This window comes from Castor canadensis, chromosome 14 (assembly GCF_047511655.1).
Source record: "Castor canadensis chromosome 14, mCasCan1.hap1v2, whole genome shotgun sequence".
NCBI classification, from domain to species: Eukaryota; Metazoa; Chordata; class Mammalia; order Rodentia; family Castoridae; genus Castor; species Castor canadensis.
In genome coordinates this window covers 40,926,322-40,945,185 of record NC_133399.1, presented here as the reverse complement: position 1 = coordinate 40,945,185, position 18,864 = coordinate 40,926,322, and the positions used below count along the sequence as shown (strand labels likewise).

At 55.0% G+C, this 18,864-nt stretch overlaps 1 protein-coding gene across 1 annotated transcript; it reads left to right on the top strand.

Annotated features, from left to right (window-relative positions):
- The first annotated feature begins 508 nt into the window (after positions 1-508).
- Positions 509-18,857, top strand: Lonp1 (lon peptidase 1, mitochondrial). The gene is made up of 18 exons (XM_074054401.1): positions 509-961; positions 3,743-3,831; positions 4,608-4,727; positions 7,466-7,697; positions 8,757-8,818; positions 9,184-9,313; positions 9,658-9,741; positions 10,653-10,873; positions 12,649-12,787; positions 13,659-13,837; positions 15,823-15,910; positions 16,055-16,177; positions 16,263-16,379; positions 17,273-17,413; positions 17,485-17,650; positions 17,840-18,057; positions 18,143-18,307; positions 18,557-18,857. The coding sequence occupies exons 1-18, from the start codon at positions 533-535 to the stop codon at positions 18,737-18,739; spliced, it is 2,886 nt and encodes a 961-aa protein (XP_073910502.1). The 5' UTR covers positions 509-532; the 3' UTR covers positions 18,740-18,857.
- Positions 18,858-18,864: the final 7 nt, after the last annotated feature.

Sequence of the window (18,864 nt, the reverse complement as noted above, 5' to 3'; positions counted from 1 at the left end):
TGAGCATGCGCACCAGCCAGTCCCCAGTCTGAGCATGCGCACTCGGAAGCATGGGGGGGGGGTCATGCCTGGAAGCTGAGCATGCGCATGCCGTCTCCTGGAAAACCCGGATCCGCAAACCTCACTCCCCAGCGACTGAGCATGTGCATGTGTCCCGCACATCTAAACGTGTGTACAAAGCTGGCGACAAGATCTTCAAGGTTGCGCCAGTAGCAACACAGGTTCTTGCTAGGCGCGGCGTCGTGAGCCCAGAATATTCTACATGGCTCGAAAGAGCATGAAGCACGCCAGCTAGGAGGCGAGAAGTGGCGCTTAAGAGGACACTCAAACCCCGCCTCGTTTACTCGTATTGGTCCCGCCCGCCCATCTGATCCCCGCCCCTCCGATCCCCGCCCCTCTCAGCTCCGCCCCTTGGAACGTTTTGTCTCGGACCACGCCCCCTCTGTGCCCAGACACACGCCTGCGTCACGTGCGCACCTGCCCAGCAAGCGGAAATGACGCAAGTCCTGTGCGCCACTAGTATGGCCGGGCCATGGCGGCGAGCACAGGCTACGTGCGGCTGTGGGGTGCGGCGCGGTGCTGGGCACTGCGGCGGCCGCTGCTGGCAGCCACCGGGTGGAGGGGCCCGACTGCGGCCGGAGCGTGGCTTCCCAGAGCCTGGCGGGCCTGCGACGCCTCGCCTCCTTGGGCGCTTTGGGGCCGAGGACCGGTGGCCGCGGGCCAGTGGCGAGGGCTTTGGGAGGCGAACAACCGCGGTGGCGGGGCATTCTCGGGCGGCGAGGATTCCCCCGAAGGCGGCGCGGAGGAAGGGGCCGGGGGCGCTGGGGGTAGCGCAGGCGGCGGGGAAGGCCCGGTCATAACGGCTCTCACGCCCATGACCATCCCGGACGTGTTCCCGCACCTGCCGCTCATCGCCATCACCCGCAACCCGGTGTTCCCGCGCTTTATCAAGATTGTCGAGGTAATGAGCGCGCCCGCCTCGGCCATGCTTTCCCCGCTTCTGCAAAGCAGCAGGTTGGACCAAGAGCTCTCTTAGCGCCCTCATGCTCAAACTTTTTTCCAGAAATGAAGTTTCTCAAAAGCTGAAGTTCCAATCTTTGTCCGCTCAACACTATCTTGGTGGCCTTGAGCCGAACCCCCCCCCTCCTCTCTTCGATCCTTAGCCCTGTTAGATGCGCGGGGTTGAACCCGATGAGCTTAGGAGTGTCCTGTTAGGTTTCTGGTGATACAAATCGGGGCTGGACCAGAACAGTGTTTAAGTCAGCTTGCTTTTCTGCCATCTTGGTAAATGTTTTGTCACAGTCCCTCAGGCGACAGTTAGCCACTTTAGGAGTGGATTCATTCCCTTGTTAAAGAACTATTTCTTGACTGCTTACTCTGTATCAGACAAAGTTCTGGGTATACAAAAATCGCTTCCTTTGGAGCTAACGTTCTAGGAGGATGAGAAAGGCAGCGATGACTGTTGGGAGTAATAGAGCAAGGAGTGGACAGGAGGGTTGAAGAAGTAGGGGAAGAGGACATGATTCATTCAGCAGAGTGTTCTTGACATTACCATGCAACTAGCCAAACACAGCCCTAAGCACTAAGGAACACAAATTCTGGTGTGAGAGACAGGAAGCCAGTAAGATCCTTTTGGAGTAAATAGTGAGGAGGGAGAGAAGGAGTAGGGTGATGCAATAGAGGGAAAGTGTTTTCAGAATGGCAAGGATCTGAATGCCTTCAACCCAACCCCCTCCCCTTTTAAAACTCGTGTGGAAATTCAAGTCCATGGAGGAGAAAGGTTATCAGTTAACTGCGTAAGCAAGTTCATACAGTGAGTCAGCCTCTACAGCTCCCCTCCAGTCTCTCTCCCCCTCAACCCTCCACACTGTGCTAAATAAATCTCAAGGATCTCTTGCAAAGAGAAAGGACAAAGAGGCTGTGGCCTGCTAGGGAGGAGAGACAGCACTCCCTCCTCCTCTTCTCCCTCTTTGCCTTAGGAATGCTGCTGCTGCTTCCTGCTTAAGGAAGTTACTAGTTATCCAGCATAGTCCTCATAAGTCCCAGGGCTGGGGACACATGGAAAACCTTCCTTATATCCCAGAACTCTCCCCTGGGAGTCCTTTGTCCCATCCTCAGCCTCACCCTCATCTGAGGTCCTCTGTACCCTCCCAGGCTTCTGGGGCCAGGACTATTCACTAGGTCTGATCCCCTTAGCCCTAAATAGTGGCAGATGCCCCTTTCCCCAGTGCCTGAGCAGAAAGATGAATCTTTAGGAGAGAATTCTTATCTGCCACTTGCAGCTTAGGTCAAATAAATTGCTATGAATAGCACTAGACTAGTATGGGGTCCTCACTGGCTTCCTGTTGGTGTTACTGTGTAAATAAAAAAGGGATCCCCCCAAGGGGAAGGAAACAGGAGCTAAGGGCACACTAGTTGGCTATTGGCAGAGGAGAAATTGGAAGACACTTCTTTGGGACCCTGTACATGTTTCTGGGCCTCTCAACAGAGCTCCACTTACTCTTGAGTTTGTAGTAAATGCCATGGGACTAACTTGCTCTAGTAACTTCCCTTACTGGTGGCCTTTGGGTGTAGAACAGTGGCTCACTTCTGTAATCCTAGCTACTCAAAAGACAGATAAGGAGGATTGCTGTTTGAAGCCAGACCAGGCAAATAGTTTGAGACCCTATCTTGAAAATACCCAGCCGAAAAAGGGCTGGCAGGTAGAGCAGCTGCCTAGCAAGCATTAGGCCCTGAGTTCAAATTCCAGTACTGACAGAGAAAAAAAAAGCTGCTGGGTTGTGTATGCTATGGAATGTGGTGGATTTTCTTCCCAGAACAAGTGCATCTGTGTGTTGGGAATTCCCAGACCCCAAGTTAAGAGTCTCTTTCATGGAAGGAGCTAAACTGCTGGAGCTTAGGTGGTCCCTGGACCTCCAGCAGCATCACCTTCCCCTAGGAGCTTGTTTGAAATGCAAGCTGCCCCAGCCCTCCTGCATCAGAAATTCCACAGGTAGAGCCCATTGATGAGTTTGAACAAGTTCTGTGGGTAGTTCTAACACCTCCATTACAAGGGCCATTCATTAAGAACTGGCTTGGGAATGAATCCAGGCTGGAAAGGAATCAGCTGAGCCCAAAGACATCCTCTTTGCACTATCAGGTGTTTCCTGGAAGACAGCAGCAGCCCTGAACTTGCCAAGAATGAGCTGGGGGTAGGGGGAGTTGAACATCAGTGTGATTAGGTGTAATTAGGAACTAGTTTCCATGAAGATTGGAAGAAGTTATCAGCCTGTGTGGTGAGCCACATTTGAATTATGTACAGTTCATGTACTAATTTGTGAGGGGGGTGTGTGTGGAGAGGACAGGGTCTTACTGTGTAATCCAGTCTGCCTGGATCGTCCTTCCTCAGCCTCCTAAGTGCTGGAATTACAGGCATGACCACCATGCCCAGCCTAGTCCTGGCAGTAATAAAAGTTGAATAGGTTTGATTTTCAAACTAAGAAATTTTGCCACCAAGACTGGTTTTGTAACTAGACATTAGTTTTTTGGCTCTGGCTATTTGTGTACTGTGGATTTTCTTTAGGAAGGGGGAAGGGCCACTAAGGAATGCAACTAGTTTATATCATCTCACTCCATCTCCCATCCCCTCCAGTGTCCTCAATAGCATGCTCCAGAGAGTAATCTAGACAAGTGTGGGGCTGCTTTTAAAGTGTCAGCTAGGAGATGTAGCCTGGGTTTCACTTTGAGGTCATTTTCATGCTAGGTTAAAAATAAGAAGTTGGTTGAGCTGCTGAGAAGGAAAGTCCGTCTTGCCCAGCCATATGTCGGTGTCTTTCTAAAGAGAGATGACAAGTAAGTGCCATTCTTTCTTCCTTGAAGCCACCCTAGCTCACCCTGATCTACTGTAGAGTAGTTTGGACCTTTTTTCCTTGACATAAAGGAAACCAAAGCCAAGAGCCAGGCAGACTGCCTGTTTGTTTGGGCTGAGGACTTTGTGGTTTATTGCATTTAAATTCCACTGTACCAGCTGAGGCCAGCCCAGTGGTGAGCACTTGCCTGGCATGAGCCAGGCCCTGGGTTCCATTCCAGAACCACGGAAACAAAACCTTGGTGCTTTGTTAAGATGGAAGGAATTGGCTGGTCCAATGGTAGTGGGTTATCTGAATTTATTAACATTAGTGTCAGTAAAGTTGGTATACAACCCCCCACTGCTAAATTTGACTGGCTTTAAAAAAAAAAAAATAAAGATGGAATTAAAGCAGAGCTGACCAGGTAGATAGCAGGGATGCAGGTATATTCACCTTGACTCCAGGTAGAAATCAGTTCCACTTCCATGTTACAAGGCGTGCTCCGAGCAGGCACTGTAAAAGGAGCACAGAAGATAGACAAATTCCATGTGAGCCCTTTCTTGTGGCTGACTTAGGAGCTGCACACGTGTGTGCTGGCAGCCCTGAGCTGGCAAATGTGCTGCCCGGCTCCAGAACAAGCATGGGAGCCCATAGGCCATTCTGGGCTTGGTGTGGTCTGTAGGGGCGTTTCTCCCTCTTACCTCTCACCTCTCAGCCCAAGACACTCCACTGCGCTGAGCATGGCTGCACTGGTGCACCTTTATGTTTTGTCTCCCTCAGCAATGAGTCTGATGTGGTGGAGAGCCTGGATGAGATCTACCACACAGGGACGTTCGCCCAGATCCACGAGATGCAGGACCTAGGGGACAAGCTGCGTATGATCGTCACAGGGCATAGAAGGTGTGTGGGCTGGCCAGTGGGATTGGCATGTGGTGCCTGAGCACAGTGGACCAGGCAGAAAGTGCAGCCCTGGAGAGCCCTGGGTCCCCTCAGTGAGCCACCCTTGTCAGTCAGCTCTGCAGGCTCATCGCCAGCACAGAGGCAAAGCTGGGGACAGTGAGACAGATCACCTGTAGACTCCTCAAAAAGTAGCAGGTTGTCTGCGGTGCAGTCGGTAGCTTTCAGTTGTTGACAGTCTCACAATCCTTTCCTCCAAGTGGTGGTGTCTATAGCAGGCACATGTGACTTAGCAAGGCAGCTCCTTGTGATGCCTGGCTTATGCGTTTCCATTTACGATTAAGTGCCTGATATTTGCAGGGCTGGGAATGGAACCCAGGGCATTGCATGTCCTAGGCAAGCACTGTGCCCCAGAGCTGCACCCCAGCTCCTACTCTAACTCTGCAATACTTTCAGCAATAGGTTTAGCAGGACATCACACCATCGTAAGTCAGTGAGCGTCCTTGTCAGCCCACATAGTTTCTGGCCCCGTCCTGCTGATGGGTACGTGTAACCTTTGTTAGCCCAGTTTAGACCTTTGGGTCATAACTGCTCATTAAGGACAATCTCTGTGCTCTGCCTAGGGTCACTGGTGTCCAGCAAGGTCAGGATGTGGCCAGATGTGTGAGGGAACCGTTCAGCCACTGCTCATCAGCATGGTGGGCTCTGAAAAGCCCCTCCTGTTGTGTTAATGGCTCAAATGGTAGAACACCTGCATAGCAGGTGTGAGGCCCTGAGTTCAAGCACTAGTACTGCAAAGAAAAAGCCTCTCGTGGAGTTTTGTTGAATCTGGAGACCTCTGTGAAGATAGGTCATGGGCTTTGTCTTGGGTCAGCCAGAACACACTCCAAAAGGGTGTCTGTGTGCTGGCTCTGTGAGATGTGCCACTGCTTTGTGCCAGGCCCATTTGCTCTCCATGGGCTCTGGGGTGGAGATGAGGGACCTCTTTTATCTCCTGGAAGGATTCATGAGCCAGCAGGGACAGGTTAAGGTGCAATGGGGTCTGTCATCATGATGACCACCTATAATCCCAGCACTCGGGTGGGCTGTGGTAGGAGGGTTGATAGAGCTCAGCCTAGGCTTCATAACAAGCCCCTGTCTCAAAAAAAAAGCAAGTGAAAAAGAAAACAATAACTAGTAAGAAATTGGCCCTCTGCATTGGTGGGTTCCAATTCCCTGATTCAGTCACCCATAGACTGAAGATATTTGGGAAAGAGAATTGACTCCTGAACACAATGTAGACTTTTTCTTATTTCTTAAGTGACACAGTATAACACTGTGGTGACAGGACTGACATTGCACCGGGTATGATAATTCCTAGATGTCTGAGGAAGGACATCCGAGTGGGTTCTGTGCAAGCACTTGAGCACCTGCATGTTTTGGTATCTGCAGCTCTGGAGCCAGTCCTCCACAGATGGTGGGGCGACTGTGCTGCCTCATCCAGTGCATCACAGGACAGGTGGGCCGGCTCCCAGACCAGGTCTCTTGGCATTTGGCCCCACTTTTCTGATTATTGGGCCCACACCAGTCAGGCTGAGTCAGATCAGCTACCCTCTGAGGAAGGTGCCATTGCTCCCGGGTGTCAAAGGAGAGATTAGAGAGATGGAGCAGCCTGACTCCATTCACCATGTGCCAGAGGGCTTGGTGTCTGCCGGGCACTAGGATAGACACAAAGAAACAGGCTAGGGACCTGCCTTGTAGAGCCACTGCCCCAAGTGGGGAGGGCACCAGATATAAGCAGTAAGGCCACACACTGAGTTCAGATGGTAACAGGGGCGTTAGAGGAGGATAGAGATGGACAGGGTTGGCTGGGTCAGTGGCCATGCCTATGATCCCAGCACTCAGGAGGCTGAGACAAGAGGATCTGGTGTTCTAGGCCAGCCTGGGCTATGTAAGAAGGACCCTGTCTTAAAAAAACAAGGCCAGGCCAGGCACCAGTGGATCACACCTGTAAGGCTACCTATTGGGAGGCTGCAATCAGGAGGACTGAGGCTGAAGGCCAGCCTGGGCAGAAAGTCAGTGAGACCCCATCTCAACCAACAGCTGGGAGCGGTAGCATGCGTCTGTCATCCCAAACTACATGGGAGGCTGAGATCGGGAGGACTGCAGTTTCCATTCAGCCTGGGCGTTGAGAGCCCTCCCCAACCCCAAATCTAAACAGATGAATACACGCCTGCCACCCCAGCAATAGTAGGAAGTAAGTAGGATCGTTGTCTGGGCTGGCCTGAGCAAAACGGGCTGGAGGCATGTCTTGTGCAGTAGAGCGCCTGCCTAGCAAGCAGGAAGCACTGAATTCAAATCCCAGACCGCCAAAAACAAAACAGCCAAGTTCAGGGTGATGGGGGATATGTGGGCAGGACCTCTTTGCATAGGTGCCTTTGAATTGAGGTCAGAAGGGAACAGCAGGAAAGGGGCACCGGGTGATGAGTTCAAGGTCAAGGGTGGGGCAGGCAGAGGGATAGACATGGCCTACATTTGGGTGATCCTGCAGCTTCTGCTGGGAGACCCTGGAGCTCCTCACCATAGCATAACATTGATAACATTGGCAGTAAGAATGCAGGACATAGGGAGTGTGGATCTCGGGGTTCTAAGCAGCAGTCTCATCCTGAAGGACCCAGTGACCCCTTTGCCACTCATTCAGAAGTGACAGACTCAGCGGTACTTGCCAGGTTCCTGGCTTCACTATGCCTGTCTGTCCTCAGGATTCACATCAGCAGACAGTTGGAGGTGGAGCCCGAGGAGCCAGATGCGGGGAATAAACAGAAGCCACGGAGGAAGGCCAAGCGTGGCAAGAAGGAAGCAGAGGATGACATGAGTGCCAAGACCCAGATGAACATAGCCATGGAGCCCGCTTCCGAAACCCCTAATGAGGTACTCATGGTGGAAGTCGAGAACGTTGTCCATGAAGACTTTCAGGTCACTGAAGAAGTGAAGGTGAGTCTCTGGCCTGCTCCTGAGGGCTCTCATGGGCCCAGAGCTCCTGGAGAACCCCTGCTGCCCCAGTTCCATACTCAGGTGGCACCCAGCACTCATTCTTGTTTTCTTTTCTTTCTTACTTTACTTTTATAAATGTCACACTGTATGAGTCAAGAAACTTGTTTATTTTATTTTTGGACAGTGCTAGGGTTTGAACTCAGGGCTTCACACTTGCTGTCCAGGCACTCTAGCAACACCTCTACCCAACCAGTTCATTCCTCATTATGTAATGAACAGTGTACTTTTCCTCCTGAAGTCCTCAGAAGAAGCCGGGACGGGGAAGGTCAGGAAGGGTGGGGTCCTTTGCTGCTTGTGGAAGAAACAAGATCTGTATCTAGGTCCAGCACCAGCTTGCAGCACTGTGCAGAAGGTTCCAGCTGTCCCTGTCCTAGCCTCTCCTTCTGAGTCCAGGATGGGGAGGAGGAGACACCTGGCTGCAGGACAGGAAAAAAACACCTTTGGGGAAATCTCAGCACTGAGAAGGCAGAGGCAGGAGAACTACAAGTTCCAGGCTACCCTGGGATGCAGAAGGAGACACCGTCTCAAGATACAGGGGAAGCCAGGAGCCAGTGGCTCACACCTGTAATCCTAGCTACTGAGGAGGCAGAGATCTGGAGGACCATTGTTTGAATCCAGCCCCAGGCAAATAGTTCTGTGAGATCCTCTCTTGAAAAAAACTCACCACAAAAAAAGTGCTGGTGGAGTGGCTCAAGGTGTAGCCCCTGAGTTCAAACCCCAGTACCGCAAAAAAAAAAAAAAAAAAAAAGAAGAAGAAGAGAGAGGGGAAGGAAGAAAGCAGCCTGCACCCTCATATTCCCAAGACAGCTTGTACCACGGACAGGTTTTGGTTTTAGTCTTACTCCCTTGGCCCTATGCCTTTGTCACTGATGACCTTGGCTTTTACTCCTTGGTTCCCATGGCCAAGTGTGGGGGAGGTGGTGGAGCAGTAGGTGGGAGGGGCTCCTGGGGCCACCCTTGTCCTGGCCCAGGGTGCCCATGTGGTCCTCTGCTTGCTAGGCCCTAACTGCGGAGATCGTGAAGACTATCAGGGACATCATCGCCTTGAACCCTCTCTACAGGTCAGTTTCCACGTGGCACACAATCTAGGGCTGGAGGGCCTTACTGATGTCTATTCTGCAGTAGGCCAGGAGGGGGTTCTCAGGAAATGGGGCCTGGGGAGGCCCCTCAACCTGGGCCAAGTTAGCCTTATGCTGCTCCTTCTTGGGTTTGGCCATCAGCTGGGGAGGAGTCTCAAAACTGGCAGTACTCACATTGCTGTGGAGGGGCTTGTGTGGGAGTCCTGGCAGTCAGGCTCTGGACTCTGCCTGAGCAGAGCTGGCATCCCCAAGGCCTTGCCCAGAGCCACTGGAGGATGGGCTCCTAGTCTGGCCAGTCCCATGGGGTCAGAGCCCTGCCCCAGCAAGGTCCCATTGGTCCCTTGCAGAGAGTCGGTGCTGCAAATGATGCAGGCGGGCCAGAGGGTGGTGGACAACCCCATCTACCTGAGCGACATGGGGGCCGCGCTGACTGGGGCTGAGTCCCATGAGCTGCAGGATGTCCTGGAGGAGACTAATGTGAGTGACTGCCTGACTGTGTGTGTGCCATGCGGGTCAGCCTGACAGCCCCTTCTGGACTCCAACATGATGTCCCAGCAGCCTGTGTCTCATCCATCTCTGGCCTCTGCCCCACCGGTCTGAGTGGCTATGGTGTCCATGTGTGGTGGTCCTAGTGTCCAGTCAGTCTTTGGCTGGGTATTTGGGGTAGTGGTGGGCAGGCCTGTGGGGTCTGGCTTGGCACTGTTTTTGCAAAAGTGTGTATGTGGGGGGCGCATACCCCTCTGTGTGGTGTAGCTGGCGGCTTGCTCACTGCACACAGACTCACAGGCCTGACTGCAGTCTGTGCACCGCTCTCTTGGCAGATCCCTAAGCGGCTGTACAAGGCCCTGTCCCTTCTGAAGAAGGAGTTTGAGCTCAGCAAGCTGCAGCAGCGCCTGGGCCGAGAGGTGAGGTGCAGGGGTGCTTAGGATCAGCTGCCTGCCTCAGCACACACGGGGTAGTGGGGGTGGCGGAGCCTGGAAGGCGGCTCATTCCATGTTCTCGTGTTTTGAGGTGGTGCCTGGGTATGTTACCCAAGCTGGGCTCAAGGTCTCCTGCCTCAGCCCTGAGTAACTGCATGACAGGCATGCACCACCATGTCTGCCTTCCATTTTTATCTTTTTACTGGTGTTTGAATTGCGGTCTGATGCTTGCTAGGCAGGTGCTGTACTGCTTCAGCCATGACCTGGCCCTTTTTCGTTAGGTTGCTAGTTTTACTTTTTTTTTTCAGATAGAGTCTTGTGTTTTTGTCTAGGCTAACCTTGGACTGTGATCCTCCTACCTATGCCTCCCATGTAGCTCAGGTCACAGGTGAACACTACCATGACTGGCTTGTTTGCTAAGATGGGGGGGATGGCTCCCAAACTTTTTGCCTGGGCTGGCCTTGAACCACAGTCCTCCCGATCTTTGTCTTCTCAGTAGCTGAGATTACAGGTATGAGCCACCACACCTAGCTAGGTTGGAGATAAAATTATCCCATCTTCAGATGGGCAACCAAGCATATTTGGCTGTCAAAACATGGCAGCTCCCACAATAAGCCTAATGAGGCATCCTGGTCAGCCCTGCTGTGAGAAGTGAGGGAGGGACTGGGGCCAAGCATGCTTAGGGCTGGGAAGCAGATACGTCCTGAGGCGGCCTCAGCAAGGCCCACACCAGGGAGGCTTGCGTTCACAGTGGAAGGGGGGCTGGGCACAGCTCAGCGGCGGCACTTGCCTGGTACACGCAGCCTGGTGCCCCAGGTTTCTCTCTTCGTGCTGGGAGGGGCTGAGGGGCCAGCTCGCCCAGCCCTGCCACTGCTCTGAGTGCCCTGGCCCTCCAGGTGGAGGAGAAGATCAAGCAGACGCATCGCAAGTACCTGCTGCAGGAGCAGCTGAAGATCATCAAGAAGGAGCTGGGGTTGGAGAAGGAGGACAAGGACGCCATCGAGGAGAAGTTCCGCGAGCGGCTCAAGATGCTGGTGGTGCCCAAGCACGTCATGGACGTTGTGGACGAGGAGCTGAGCAAGCTGGGGCTGCTGGACAACCACTCCTCGGAGTTCAAGTGAGCGCTGTGCGCCTGCCAGGCCAGGCACATGTCAGGTTCTTGAGGGGGCCTTATCCCGCCCCAGCCTGAGTGGGCACACCCTCCTTGAGGGGTGCTAGGCCTTCGTCATTCACTGGTCATTGTTTCCAGCTGTACCTTGTAGATGATGAAATCGGGCCTCTGGGCTGTAGATGATGACAACTTTCAGCCAAGGCACTGGACTCTGAGCCGGTGCCTCTAACTAGGCCCAAAAATCGACTCAAAGCCACCCTGCTTCATTCCTGTGGTGGCCTCATTGCTTTGAGTCAGCCAGGAGTTCACTGTGTCTCCCTACAGTCCTGGCATGGCTGTTCTCCCATGTGCGGGTCTGTGGCTCAAGTCCCTTGGGAATATTGGCTGCATCTGTGTCCTGTACTCTAGACACCACCTACACTCCAACTGGCTGGCTGCTTTCCATGTAGCTGGCTCTAGCCACAGCCCAGAGCCAGGCGTCATGGCAGGGCAACCCCCATGCAGGACATGTCCTTGGCCCATGGAGTGTACTGCTGGGGTTGGAGGTGGAGCTGGCAGCCCCAGGACAGCTCTTTGGGGTGGACCTCCTTTCTGCAGGCCACTACTCCTAGCCTTTCTTGGGCTCAGAATGTTCAGGGGACTCTGGAGTCTTCTCCTTAGGGGTCCTGGAGATAACTGGCTTTCTCCAAAGGCTGTGGCCCCACAGTCATCCTCCCTTCTGTCCTTGAGAGAGTGGGAGATTTCACTGTTTGGTGAGAGTTTCTAAATTCAGTGCCTTGAAATACCACCAATGAGTTGCCACACAGTTCTGGAGTTTTAAGTCCAACAAGGGCCTCCCTAGGTTAAAACCGAGGTATGGCAGGCCTGCTCCTTCCTGGCAGCTCCAGAAGGGATCATGTCCTCCCATCTCAGCTCCTGGAGCCCCACAGTCTTCATCTTGCGGCCCCTTCCTCCCTCTTCAGAACAGCAGCTCAGTGTCCCCAAGCCTTTCTGCCTCCCTCCCTCTTACGAGGACCCTGTGCTGACCCTGGGGCCAGGGACATAACCCTAGTTTAATCCCTTGTGCCTTGATAGGCAGCGTAGCCAAGGGTTCTGGGGATCAGGATGTGGATATTTTGGGGCTGGTCACTCTGCTCTCACATGTGTTTGCCTCCCTAGGGGCTGTGGCAGTGTCCGTGTGGTTGAGCATTCCCTCTGGCATGCGATAACTCCCCGCCTCCCAGGGCTGAGCCCAGCGGTACCACAGGCCCTGTCTGCAGTCTTGGGAGCCATGTACCGCTCCGTGCTGGTTGCCTGGGGGCTGTTGGGCCTTCCACAGGCCCACCCACCCACCAGGCCTTGGTACCCCATCTTATAGGCTGTCTGACTGAGATGCCTATACTGGGCCCTAGCTGTCAGCCCCAGCCTGCATGTTCTTTGCAGATTAGTCTGAGACCTCTGCTTGGGGGTTACATCCATCCCCTCCTGCCCTGCAGCAGGCCTGGCCTCTGCTTCTCCACTTGCCCTGGGGTGGATTCTCTCCCCTCTCTGAGCCTTGCCCCTCTGTGGTGATGGTGACTTAGTCATGGATAGCAGAGCTGCAGGGTCAGCACCTCTTTGATCTTGAGACACAACACACAGCAAACCACCTGACCTCGTGGTGCCTGGGCTGTCCACAATGGCAGGTCCTGTGTCAGGCAGGAGTGGTGGGAACCCCAGGAGTGGACTCTGCTGGCTAGACTGAGCCCACAGTTCAGCTGAGCCAGCTGCATGGGCCCGCTCATGGCATTCTATCCCTGCAGTGTAACACGGAACTACCTGGACTGGCTCACGTCCATCCCCTGGGGCAGGCACAGTGACGAGAACCTGGACCTGGCACGGGCGCAGGCGGTGCTGGAGGAGGACCACTATGGCATGGAGGACGTGAAGAAGCGCATCCTGGTGAGACCCGGATGCCGCTGGCCTGCTCCACACTTGCGATTTGATGGCTTAGCTGTTGTTCTGGGGGCTGGCAAGTCCAGGTGCAAGGTGCTGCATCACAGCATGGTAGGGGGTGTCACACAGTGAGACAACAAGGCACCAGCTGGAGCTCGCTGCTGCTTACACAGCCACCAGTTACCATGGGGCTCTTGATAGCCCCATTTCTAAGCAGTAGCAACCTGTCAGTTTGGGGATTGGATTTCAGCACATGAATTCTGTTGATAAAACCACAAACCATGGCCTGGGCACCTAGTCAGTAACCCCAGGATGGACACAGATGGCCGAGATCTGTCGTGGTCATCCTTTTGCAGTACTGGGGTACCGAACTCAGGTCCTCATGGTTTGGTTTTGCATGTGGCTGGTGGGTCTGTGTTGTGAGGAGTCCCCTGATGGGTCTGGGGAGCTGGTGGGGAGCAGCTGGAGGTCAGCAGGATAGCCTGGGGCCCCTGCCAGCCTGTTCCCCCCACCCTGTGGCTGGCAATTTCCCAGGAACAGAAAGACTGCAGTGAAAAGGCCAGAGAACAAACAGGTCAGGGCTGCCTGGCTGATGGACAGGACATTGTCTGGGCTGGAGGGAGGACATGCCAGAGGTTTAGGAGGAAGACGTGTGTAAATTCTCAGCAGCTCTAGTGTGGCTGGTGCTACCTGACACCCATGGTCTCCTGACACCTGGTGATCCCTCCCAGAGCAGGGACAGCTTAGATCACACTGTTACCTTGGGAACCAGCTCCATCCCTTCTTGAAGCCCTCAGATGTCTGGAAGGGAGTGTGCTGTTGGCAAGCTAAGTGGCCAGAGTTTTAGGGTGCCCACTGAGCCTGCCTCTGTCCCCAGGAGTTCATTGCTGTTAGCCAGCTCCGTGGCTCCACCCAGGGCAAGATCCTCTGCTTCTATGGCCCCCCTGGTGTGGGCAAGACCAGCATCGCCCGCTCCATCGCACGGGCCCTCAACCGCGAGTACTTCCGCTTCAGTGTGGGCGGCATGACCGATGTGGCTGAGATCAAGGGGCACAGGTCAGTAACTCTCAGGATCTCTCCCTTGCCTCAACCCGCTGCCTCTGGGTTGGCTCAGGCCCAGGTCTAAGGGGAACTGAACCCTGTGTCCAGTGACCCCATGGTGCAATGCTGGCCTCTGCAGACCATGGTTCTTCGAAGAGAGTAGTGACAGCAGATATGTTGGCTCTGGGCTTGCCACCTGTGCTCTTTAAAGGTGGAGTCCGTGGGCTGTGGTGCTCAGTGGGAGAGCATGTGCCTTGCAGGTGTCAGGCCCTGGGTTCATCCTAGCACCAAAAGGAAAAAGTAGCCAGGCAGAGAGGGTCTGCCTGTGATGCCAGCGCTCAGGAGGCTGAGGCATGATGATCAAGAATTCCAGGCCAGCCTGAGCTATATAGCAAGATCCTGTCTCAAAAAAACAAAGAAAACAAATGACAAAACTTTTCTGTCCAAGTTTAAAAGGTGGTGTTTCTGATTTCCCTAAATACGCAGTGCTGGCCCCAGGCTCACAGCACATCTGGTGGCTTCTTGTGAGTCCTGGTGTGGTGGCTCTGAGATGAAGGGCAGCCCTAGGTTGGTGGCTCAGGCTGTAAGAGAGCTGGGAGGGCTGAGCCTCTGAAGGCTGTGGGCTGAGGAGTGGGTGCCAGGAGAGACCAGGAAGCCCTTCTCATACATTCAGTGATAGCAGGCCCCCATAGCCACTGGTGCAGGGTTGAGCCCCCTCACAGGTGCCCAAGTGAGGGGAGACCTTGACTGTTTCTAAATTCATAGTGTTCTCTGATACTGTGATGAGTCAAGAGAGGGGCCTAGGAGAGGGCTTGGAAGGACAGGGCCAGTGAGCATCTGTGTTGACGTCAGTCTGGGTTTCAAGGACAAGACCAGGAAGCTGACAGCTGGGTCATGATAATAGCAGCAGCCGACCCCTTCTGCCCACAGCCCTCCATGGCTCCCGCCTATGCCCTTGCTCCCCCCTCTTGGTGCTCCTCCAACACACCAGGCCAAGGCCTGTGCTTAAAATGCTGTTCTACCAAACGCTCGCATAGCTCCCTCACCTTCTGTCTGTCACACCCTCCCCCACACAGGTGGCATTCAGGACCCCTGCCCCACTTTCCTTCCTAGTGTGTGTAAAGTGCCCTGCCTTGTCACTGTCCCTTTGCCACCTTGTGGCCTAGCCCTGCCCGCTGCCAGGCCCCTTGGCTGGGGCAGGTCTAGCAGCTTGTTAGGAAGCAAGCACCCTGTGAGAAGTCGGCTGCGGCCAGGCCCCACCAGTGCCTCTCATGTACAGTGTTTCCAGCCCAGGGACCGGGTTGTGTCTGCTGTCCCTCTGTAAAGGCTCAGCCCCAGGGTGGAACTCAGGGCTCAAACTTGCTAGTCAGGCACTCTACCACTTGAGCCACTCCACCAGCTCTATTTTTATTATTGTTGAGACAGGGCCTTGGTACCTTTTCCCCTGGGCTGCCCTCAAAATCAGTCTTCCTGGTTAGCTGGGATCATAGATGTGCACCATGTCTGGTTCCAGATCTCTTTTTTTTTTTTGTGGTACTAGGGTTTGAAATCAGGGCCTATACCTTGAGCTACTCTACTAGCCCTATTTTTTTTTGTGATGGGTATTTTCGAGATAGAGGCTCCTGAATCATTTGCCCAGGCTGGCTTCGAACCGTGATCTTCCTGACCCCTGCCTTCTGAATAGCTAGGATTACAGGCATGAGCCACTGGTGCCCGGCCCTTCTTTTTCTAAGGGTGGCAGAACCTAGGCTGAGCAGGAGGTGCAGGCCATGGGACAGGATCTGGCTGTGACTGAGTGCTGCCACAATCTGGCTGGAAGGGAGTGTTGGTGTCTCCCAGTGCACAAGCCTAGTGCCAGTGTGCTCTGCAGGCCACAGCCCACTCGGCAGCCAAGAGTATGTACGGTCTCCACCCTGGCCATGTGGTGGGTGTGGATTTCGTGGCCCAGATGGCAGGTGGTGCGAGCTGTCAAGCTGAGCCCACTGTGCGTTCTCCTGTAGGCGGACCTACGTGGGGGCCATGCCTGGGAAGATCATCCAGTGTCTGAAGAAGACCAAGACGGAGAACCCCCTGGTCCTCATAGATGAGGTGTGTGCCCATTCCCCTCCCTGGGCAGACATGTCCCCTGGTGTCGCAGTGCTGCTGGCTGTGACCACGAGGGCAAGTCGGCCCTACTCCTGAGTCCATGGTGAGTGCACCAGGAGCCATGCCACCTGCCTACCACTACCCTAGGTGGACAAGATTGGCCGAGGCTACCAGGGGGATCCATCGTCAGCACTGCTGGAGCTGCTGGACCCCGAGCAGAATGCCAACTTTTTGGACCACTACCTGGACGTGCCTGTTGACTTGTCAAAGGTGTGGGCCTGCTCACCTGCCCGCCTGGGGCTGTGCTCGCTGGGATGAAGGGCTGGGACTTCAGCACCTTGCTGCCTCCCCACAGGTGCTGTTCATCTGCACAGCCAATGTCACAGACACCATCCCTGAGCCACTGAGGGACCGCATGGAGATGATCAATGTGTCTGGCTATGTGGCCCAGGAGAAGCTGGCCATTGCGGAGGTGAGACCTAACTACCTGCTATCTCAGTGCTGGGGGCAGAGGCTGCCTCGAATGTGCCTGGGCTTCAGAGCTGCTGGACGCTAATGTCACACAAATGTCACAGTCATCCTGCCTTGAGGACCTCCCATTCCCTGCAGAGTGACCCCATGAGGCTGCACTGTTAGTGCACATGCTGCCTGGGTGTGGGATGGACCTGGAGCCTCCCAGGTGCTCAGGAGATGTGGCATCTCTAAGTGGTCTGGATCTGCTCTATTGAATGTCTCTCCTGAGCTCGACAGCCCTTGCCTTCTGTCCCTCCATGTGTTGCCCTGTCTAGTTTCCCAGAGCTGAGCTTTTTAGGATCTGAAGGCAGAGGGGAAGGATGAGATGACCCTTAGCTGCAGTGACTGCCCCCAATGACTTGTTCTGCATGACAGAGGTCTGCAGTAACATCGGCAGGCCTCCAGTCTTATCTGGCAAGTGGCCCTGTGTGGTGGGAATTGAGCTAAGCTGTGGGTGACCCAACCTGGAGCTTCAGAGTCTGTCCCCGTCTGCTTGCTGAGGTTGAGAGTCAGGTAATCAGCTACCACACAGCCCCTAGGCTGCAGTGGGGCAGCCTGGAGAGCCTGAGGCCTTTCTGGAGGAAGTGGTATCTAACATGACAGAGGAGCAGGTAGAGGAGAGCACAAAGCCTCAGGTGCAGCAGGGTGTAGACAAGGCCAGGTGGCTACAGGTCCTTAGTCACTTGTAGCACCTAGTGCTTGCTGGGCCCTCACTGCCTCCTTACTCTAGAGTCCAGCCCCCCTGCACTAGTACTAGTTCCAGGGTGCCCTGTGACCCATGCAGGCCCTGGATAGGCGGCAAGGCTGTGGGAGAGGGGTTGATCCTGACCTGGCCTGACACAACCCCCACAGCGGTACCTGGTGCCCCAGGCCCGAGCCCTGTGTGGCCTGGATGAGACTAAGGCCAAGCTGTCATCGGATGTACTGACGCTGCTCATAAAGCAGTACTGTCGGGAGAGCGGCGTGCGTAACCTGCAGAAGCAGGTGGAGAAGGTGAGTGCCATTGGCCCCCAGCCCTCTTTTCCCACGTGGCTGCCCATCTGACCCCTGACCCACCTGCCCAGGTGCTGCGGAAGTCAGCCTACAAGATTGTGAGTGGCGAGGCAGAGACAGTAGAGGTGACACCTGAGAACCTGCAAGACTTTGTGGGAAAGCCCATGTTCACGGTGGAGCGCATGTATGATGTGACACCACCCGGCGTGGTCATGGGTCTGGCCTGGACTGCCATGGGTGAGCTAGCGGGCCCTCTCACTACCGAGGGACCCAAGGACAGCTCCCTCCACCTCCCACTCCTGTGCTTTGGCCATGGCTGAGTGAAGCTGGACTGGTGGGCGGGCAGCTGGACAGGCAGCAGGGAACGTGGGGGACACAGGAGTGTGGGGGCACCCAAGGCTCATGAGTTCTGTACCTCATCTGCAGGAGGCTCCACCTTGTTTGTTGAGACATCTCTGAGAAGACCACCAGACAGGGATGGGAAGGGGGACAAGGACGGCACCCTGGAGATGACAGGCCAGCTGGGGGATGTGATGAAGGAAAGTGCCCGCATTGCGTACACTTTCGCCAGGGCGTTCCTGATGCAGCAGGACCCCACCAATGACTACCTAGTGACCTCGCACATCCACCTGCACGTGCCAGAGGTAGCTGTTCCCCCACTCCCCAGCTAGCTCCTGCCACTGCAAGGCTGCTGTGGACTGGCCACCACTCATCTGCCTCCCCCCACAGGGCGCCACGCCAAAGGATGGTCCCAGCGCCGGCTGCACCATCGTCACAGCCCTGCTGTCCCTTGCCATGGACCGACCTGTCCGGCAGAACCTGGCCATGACGGGTGAGGTGTCCCTGACTGGCAAGATCCTGCCTGTGGGTGGCATTAAAGAGAAGACCATAGCGGTGAGTGTCTCGTAGCACTGTCATATGATGGGTGTCAGTTCAGGGTCCTAGAACTGATGTGGGTGAGGGAGGTGCCGACCCCCTGGCTCCTGGTCTTTCCAGGACCTGAGGCTGCTCTAGAACTGCCCCCATGGACTGTCCTGAGGGAAGGGCAGGGGTCACTGCATAGCCGTCGTAGCTGGGACCAGGTGGAGGGACAGGGCTGAGGATGAGGAAGGGAGCTGCTTCACCTGGGTCCTGGTCCTGCAGGCCAAGCGTGCAGGTGTGACATGCATCGTGCTGCCAGCTGAGAACAAGAAAGACTTCTATGACCTGGCGGCCTTCATCACCGAGGGCCTGGAGGTGCACTTCGTGGAACACTACGGAGAAGTCTTCCACATCGCCTTCCCCTTCCCTGAGCAGCAGGCAGAGGCCCTGGCCCTTGAGCGGTGACGGCTGGCACTGCCACCAGGACAGTGCTGAGGCCTGACAGGGACCCCACGGTAGCCTAATCATGGAGAGTGGCGCGGAGCCGAGCTGTGTGATCATGAGTAAAGCATTTCTTGTACAACTTGGCT